At 38.2% G+C, this 7,880-nt stretch overlaps 1 protein-coding gene across 1 annotated transcript in view; it reads left to right on the top strand.

The window, feature by feature from the left end:
* Positions 1–447: 447 nt before the first annotated feature.
* SYNJ2BP (synaptojanin 2 binding protein) overlaps positions 448–7,880 on the top strand; it is a gene marked incomplete at its 5' end in the record, with an annotated part of 35,678 nt that continues 28,245 nt past the window's right edge. The window contains one exon of the mRNA XM_006916491.2: positions 448–527. Coding sequence (XP_006916553.1) covers positions 448–527 — 80 coding nt within the window. The remainder of the gene's footprint in view (positions 528–7,880) is intronic.

Raw genomic sequence — 7,880 nt, 5'->3', positions numbered from 1 at the left:
CGCGCTCTCGCTCTCATACTCACACACTCTCTCTCACACTCTCTCTCACTCTCTCACACTCTCTCTCTCTCTCTCTCTCTCTCTCTCTCTCTTTTTCCTTTTCCACATTTGTGGAGATTTTCTGAGCTGGCACATTTTATTTTTAATTTTTCTTCGACAATATCAATTGATTTATGTCTCTTACCTTTATTATTCTTTCCTCTCTCACCCCCAAGGGTAAATTAAGATGGTACCTTGCTTTTTGCTCACCTCACAATTTGTTTTGAGGACTGGGTGAGATAACGCAACGCGTCCGGCGCCAGACCTACGACTCCCAGCATTCCTGGCGCTCCCAGCGCTCTCGACTTCCTCTTCCGGTCAGAGGACCGCTGAAAGCGAGAGCGTTGTGTTTTGGGCGCCGCGTGGAGATTGATTCACCTTCACCTGTGCGAGCCCTAGTTGACTCAGCTGGGAAACCAGACAAGCAGTAAAAGATGAATGGAAGTTGGTGACAGAGGAAGAGATTAATCTTACCAGAGGACCCTCAGGTATGTGCGGAACAGGTCATCTCTGAGAGTAGGGTACTTGAGGTGTAATTGCAGAGCAGACACCTCTTCTGCTGAGCCAGATTCTTTTGCCTTCGGAGCACGCAGGCCTCAACTTAGAGGTTTCCTGCAACGCTTCTGAGCACGTAAAAGAATATATTGTCATCCGTCGTTAGCCAGACATGGACCTGAGGAATCCACCTCACTTTTGAGTCGGATACCACATACACAGTTAGGACGGGTTTCCTTTCGGCTGATGGTACCAGAAAACCCTGGGAGAAAGCCTGCTTTTTAGCCAGCATACCGTGAACATCACACCCGTCATTCCATTGCCTGCTCTATACCTACCTGTTCCTATGAGAGACTGTTTAGTAAAATTGGGAGTATAAACGGTGTGGACAGTAAGTGCACAGCCGGTTTCTTGGTGCTAGTATCTCCTCCCATGCTTTTATTTCTAGGAAATTCATTTATGGTGTCAGTTAGAATTTTAAAGCAGAAAGAGACCTTCAACACGTTTTACAGCAGTTCCCAAACCTGGTTCTGCCTCAAATATACCCAGGTTTTTTTGGTTTTGCTTAAAAAAAAAAAAAAAAAAGTAAATTCCTAGATTCTATCTCTAGGAATTTCGATTCAACGCCGATGTTTTATTGTTTGGATTTTTTTTTCTTTTTTCTTTCTTTCGTTTTTAAAGAAGCGCATCATGCTTCTGGAGTGCTAACAATTTTCTGTTTCTTGACATAGATAGTGGTTACCTGATACTGATACTGCCAACTCCTCACATCCCTACAGCCCTCTTCCCCCTGATGCTCTGCACCTACCAGGCTCTTATTACTCTGTGCTGCCTGCCTTGAATTTTGTTGCCTTTCTTGCTGTCTAGTGTATCGATTCAGAGCTTTAGCTTTGGAATTACGTAAATCCAAATCTGGTATCTAATCTACTAGTTCTTTGATATTTATTCTCTGACCAACTTTACTGATGTAAGCCTCAGTAAAATGTGCATGATAATTCATGGGGTTATGAGAAAAAAATGAGTTAATCTATGTAAAACATTTAGAACATTACCTGATGCGTGGTAAACACTAAGTAATTGCTACTATTGCTTCTGTTATTGTTAATAGATGAATGGCTAGATTACCACAGTAAATCCCACTAAATACTGTTATTCCAAGAATCATAAGGTACTGTAAACTCTACCTCTGAAGTGTTTCTGTAAGCCTTCCATTCTTTTCTGTTCCCATCACCACTACCTAGAACAGTCCATCATCTTTTTTCATCTAGCATTTTGCAATAGCTTGACTACCATTCAGAGATTGTTCTCCATAAAATACGGTTTTCAGAATCATCCATACTTTGCCTTCTTTCTTATAAAAATTGGAAGTCGATTTATGAGAATATAATTCATTGCTAATCTGCATGGTTAGTGTCATGCTCCATATGAGCTTCTAAACTTTCGTCAAAAGCTCTTATGCCCAAGTCTCTTAGATTCACTTTTCCTATTTTGTGAAAATTTCTTATCTTCCCTTTAATTTTGATTTTTCAGGCTAACATGGAAATTTATTATTAAACCAAAATTTGTTGTTCTCTACTTTTCATCCATTGGTACTTGTTCTTCTTCTAGGGCCTATTAAAACAATGGTACTTCTTTTCTAATTGCCCTAAAAATATTTAAAGGCATCTAGTTGTTCTACTCCTGTTCTGTCTTTTCCTTCTGAAGCCTAAATATCTCTAGTTATTGCATTAGCTCTCTTGTGATGTGGTTTGGGGTTCGATTCTTGTCCCTTACTTAGGAATTTAAGGTACTCTGACATAGCCTTTTTGCTGTGGCACCCAGCAGTGTTTCTAGGATCTCCTAACTAGAAGAAAGCAGAACTCTGAGATTATCCTGCATGTTCTAGTCACTAAATATTTTTAAAGTGCAGCGTGGTATCACTTCACCTTTTGTAGTATTTGCCTAACAGTGTTGCTTAATGTTCAGCTCACCATTCACTAAAATTTCTGATCCTTTTGCTCTTGCAGACCTAAAGTTCCTAGTGTTAACATTTTTCTGAATCATTGGAATTAGGACAAATTTCAAGGGACTAATGAAGAAAAATAATTAGCTAATATATTTCACCTAAAAGTGGTTTAATTTCTGCATTGTATGTGCATTAATTCAAAACCTATTTGATTTATTCACTGGGTGACTTTAATTCTCCAAAGCATGTTCACGTCTTACTCAAAGAAGTTGATAAACTTAAAATTTTAGGAGAGTAGGGCCACATATTTTGAAACGAACTTTGATTAAGTCAGTCATTTGAAGTTTGGTTGGTTCCGTTAACAAGAAAAGGTATCAAGTTTCTGTTTATCACTTCACAGAGCTAGATATCTGGTATTTGGTACTCCTAAGAAGTCTCACAGTCAAATTCAGTTTTTCCTCACTGTGTCATCATGAAGATACAAAGGGAAGAAGTCAGTTATCACCACTAGAAACTTCCAGTAATTTTGATAGTCTCATAGAGATCTTTCTGTAGAAGAGCTATGAAAAGCCTCTAGTTCTCAGTATGCATTTCTGTTTGTAGGCAGTATCGTCACTCTTTGTCTGTGTACAGCTTCCTATGCAGGGACCTGGTAGTTTAATTGAGTAACTAAAGGAATGTATATCCCTTTGCTTTTTTGTACCAGTGTACTCTCATGGGCAAGTGTTGGATATTCCAGTGTTTGGGCCAATTTTGCAAGGCAAATGAACTATTCTGTTTGATATTGCTTACTGCGAGGGAAATAATGAAATCTTAGGAAAATTAGGATAATGAAGTGAGTATCTGGGGAGGCAAAAGAAGCTTGGCATGTAGCTTGGCTCTTCTTCTATACCACCTTCCTCAACTGTGTAAGGAGAGGCTTAGGCCAGATGACTTTGGAGGTTTCTTCCACTTCCAAGAGTTCAGGATCCTTTAGCCCATTTCACATGTTATTTTATGATTCTTGCCATTTTGGACTAACAGTAGGTGCTTGAAGAATCATCAAAGGCAATGTTCACAATCTCAAATGACTTCAAAGGTTTGAAGCATTCACCTTTTATGTTAGGGAACACTATCTCTTTTCTTTCTATGGAAGTGCAGCTTGATAATAGTCTCTAAGCCTCTTACTTTTTCTTTTGTTAAATTAAGAGTTCTGGAAAGACTAAGTTACTCTTAAGAAATATGACAAGAATCTAATCTAGATTTTTTTCATTGTAACAGGTAGAGATTTGCCATAAACCCTACTGCACACTGGGTATTAGGATTCAGATTCCTTGTTCAGGACTGAGGCATCAGTGGGTTTCAGCAAGTTGCTCCTGTTATACTGTCTTTAAAGAAGGAAGAAAATCTCTATTTTTTTACTTTTTAAAAGTGTTGCAGAGGATAAATGGATTGGTATAATGTTTTAATAATAAATAATTAAGCAAGTCTTATCTTTCTGGCACTGTGCTAGTTACTTTACATATGTATTAACTCATTTAATTTTCATAGCAACCCTGAGTGGTAAGTGATTAATCCACATTATTAACCGAAAAATCGTCTCAGAGAGGTAAAAGATTTGCCCAAGTTATAAAGCCAGTAAGTTTTAAGAGTCCAGAATTTAACCCAGATCTGTTGATTCTACTGTTCCATATACTACCTCTCAGTATAGTGGCTGTATCTAAGGAGTTGACTGCTAACCTTTCTCCTGACCTTTATTTTGTTATATCATGTCTTATTCTCAGAATGAGGCATCTTAAATGACTTAACATAATCCACCGTGGAAAGATTTTACAGTTTGCTGTTGATAGAGCTGAGGGCATGTCAAGGTGAGAACCTAAAAACAAGGAACCCCATTAAGTCCAGGCATTTGAGCTTCTACAGACCTGTCACATGCTTTATGCTTAACCCCAAGACTGTTGCTGTTTTCTGATCTGTTCTTTCATGTATCGAATAGATCTGAGACTAAAGTGCTATATCTTTGCCCTATTTTCTCTTGATTATATGAAGTCTAGCCTTCACGGAAATTACATTTCAATGGAAACAAGGCATTCACATGTAAAAAGTTAAATCTCTGTGCAAAGGTGCAGATGGTTACAGACTATGACAAACATGTACATAGTGGGAGGACAAAAGAAGTATGGAGGGGAGTGTGTTAATCTGACCCTGTGATGGAAAAGTTCAAAGAATGGAGCCATTCATAAGGTCTAAACTAATCAATTACAAGAAGGTGGAACTTATGTTGGTTTTATAGAGAAGCTTTAGGCTGTTCAGGAATGGGTATGGCCTAAGCAATAATAGAGAAAAAATAAGTTAAGCATAGTCTGAGGTCAGTGAGTAAACCAGCCTTGATAGAAGGAGAGTTAAGAGGAATGAGATTGCTGAGAGAGGTAGAGACTGGATTGTGAAAAGTTCTCAATACTATGGGAAATTAACCTTTCTCTAAGGTTCCATCTCGATTCCTTCCCCTTTCTATTCAAGATGCAGATCAAGAGTCACCTCCAGGAAGCCTTCCTGACCCAGGCTAGATACCCTCTTGTTATGACTGTCATACACCTGTTATTGAGTGTCTGTAATGTATTGCCATATTATGCACTTTTGTCTCATCTACTCCCAACAAGGAACAGATGAAACTGTTATTATCCTATTTTACAGATGAGAAAACCTTGACTCTCATGTCACACAACTGTTTAGGTGGCAGAGTTAAGAACAGATCCAGATTTCTGTGACTTGAAAATCGAGGCTCTGACCATCATTGAAAGTTTGATTTTCTCCTTTTGCTCCCAGAGAACTCTGTGCATATCCCTATCTTAGCGTTTATTTTTATATTTGCTTCCTTATTTATGTGTCCTCCCCCTACTTTACTCTGAACTCTTCCCATTCAAAGGATATATATCTCATCTCTTATTTTCCTAACACCTTGCCTGGTACATGACACAAAATGGTCAGCAAATGTTTATGAAATGACTAGGTATGTTGTTAAGTAAAGAAAACCAGTAACATGGTCTGTTTCAGCTTTTAAAAAGTCAAACAAGGCTCTCCACTAAATACAGTTTAAGAGTGAAAGAATGAGTTTTGACATAATGTGTTATAATGGATATGAAACTAAGATACCAGAAACAAGGAGATGAAATATATGGAAAACCTCATAGAGTAAGAAGAGTATGTGGTACAAGTCTTAAATATTACTTCGAGGATCAGTCTTATGAAGATTTTTTCAAGACAATCCTTAAGAATAACCATAAAGTATAAAATAACTAGGAATTACTCTGAAGAAGAAGAAAGGCAAGGCAGTACTCATTGGTAGAAATATTTTGTAAAGCCATGTAACTAGGCAGCAAAGTAGCCAGTGACTATATTTGAATAAATGCAAAATTTTTTATTGAGGAAAAATTTATATACTTAGACTATAAAATCAGAACAAACTGTTGGTTTCAGGAGACTCCAATATGAAGAGAAGCTGTGTTTTAAAATATTCATTTAGTGTTTATTATGTGCCTACACTGTGATTAGGAATCATGAATACTAGAATAAAAATAAGAAATGATCCCTATTTTTAAGAATGTTGCAATTCAATAGAAGGGTAATTATTACAAGCGTATGTTGAGTACCTCCAAGAGGTAGAATAATGAAAGAGCTATGGGCCTCATAAGATATGTTTTGTTCTTTGTACAATCGGACTCAATGGACCGTTATAGGCAAACCACCCAGAAAAATATTAAATTCCTTTAGGAAGTGCTTTGGAAACAAATTGGATAATGTCATTATCCCCTTGTGCAAAACAGGTATATTCATGCCTCCTACAAGGTGCAGTTTACCTTACGTTGGGTAAGAAGCAGTAGAGTATGTTGAAAAGAGGGCAATGGAGAGAGTATATATTGTAATATGAGGCAACAACGAAGAGACTGAAATATTTCAAAAGCAAGGGAGCAAAAGGAAATATGATGTAGTAGAGACCAGGCATTTATATTCAGTACTTGAACAAGGGCTTATTCTGGAATAAGAGAAGAAGAATGCCTACCTAGATATTTGAAAGAGAAGTTTAGGTGCAAAAATAAATAAAATAAATAAAAAAGCCGTGATGTACATCCTGGCAGGTACTGCCTGAAACATCTTTCTTTGGTAGGCCATATTCATTGTTGCCTTCATCTGAGGAAGCACTGGGCATGGGTACAGTACATTATTTTTTATTGTTATACCGTCTTTTTGTTCCTTTGAGGGGAAAGATTTTCCCTCTTTCTGTCTTTTTTTGTCATTGCATATTTGTTCTTGTCTTTTGGTGAGAAATGACAAGTGACATATCTCATCTTTGGACCAGAGAGTTTCTCCAGAGAACATAATAATTTTAGGTGAAAAGTTGCCTAGTCATTTAAACTCTGGCATCACTCATTTGAATCATTCATTCTGTCAATCCATATATATTTATTGACCAACGAATGTAGGGCAAGTTTCTGTGCTAGGCACTGTGGATGCAAAAGAGAATTGAATTTTAATATAATTGCAGTGAGCAGCAGAGTATAGTGATTAAGAGCCAGAATTCCTGAGTTATTAGCTCTGTGACCTTGGGCAAACTACTTTGTTTCTCTATGCCTCAATTTTTTAAGCTATAAAATGAGAGTATTAAAGAACCTACTCATAGAGTTGAAAAGTTAAATATTTTTGTTTTGTTTTGTTTTGTTATACAAATACTTTTATTGTGTTGACTTTGTACCAGGCAGTGTTCTAAATCATTTTACCAAAAGATAACTCACTTGATTAATTTAAAGTGCTTGGATAGAGGCAGACCGGTCAAGATGGTGGAGTAGGTAAACACTGTGCTCACCTTCACCCATGGCTACATCAAAATTACAACTAAATTATAAAACAGTCAACCTGAAGAATTACTGAAGACCAACTGAACAAAAGTCTTAAAACTAAGGATAGAAAGAAGAAGCCCAATCGAGACTGGTATGAAGGGTGGAGACATGAATGGGCTGGCCCCATGTTGAAAATTTGGAGGGATATCTCAGTTGCAGAGGTCCTCCATGAGCAGTAAGGGGTCCTAGCCCCACAATGGGCTCCCCATCCCAGAGCACCAGTGCCAAGAAGAGGATCCCCCACATCTATCTGTGAAAATCCACAGGGATTCCGTTTGTCCAGATGAGACGTAAGGCTGCTGGAAACACAGGCATCCTCTTCAACAGTCCGTGCACAGATTCACTCACTCAGAGGCACTCACCCTGGGCTCGAGGAGGGACAGTGGCTCAAGGGGCACCAGGGACATACAGGGAGAAACCCAGTTGTGTGGCTTAAAGGAGAGGGCTGGAGGGACAGCCACCATTGTCCACATGTTGAACCTTCCTTCCCAACAGCCGGCATGTTGGTGACATCTTTGCTATCGGGG

Source organism: Pteropus alecto, unplaced genomic scaffold, assembly GCF_000325575.1.
Source record: "Pteropus alecto unplaced genomic scaffold, ASM32557v1 scaffold657, whole genome shotgun sequence".
Taxonomy (NCBI): domain Eukaryota; kingdom Metazoa; phylum Chordata; class Mammalia; order Chiroptera; family Pteropodidae; genus Pteropus; species Pteropus alecto.
The sequence above is the reverse complement of the archived record's forward strand: the minus strand, read 5'-3'. Positions and strand labels throughout refer to the sequence as shown.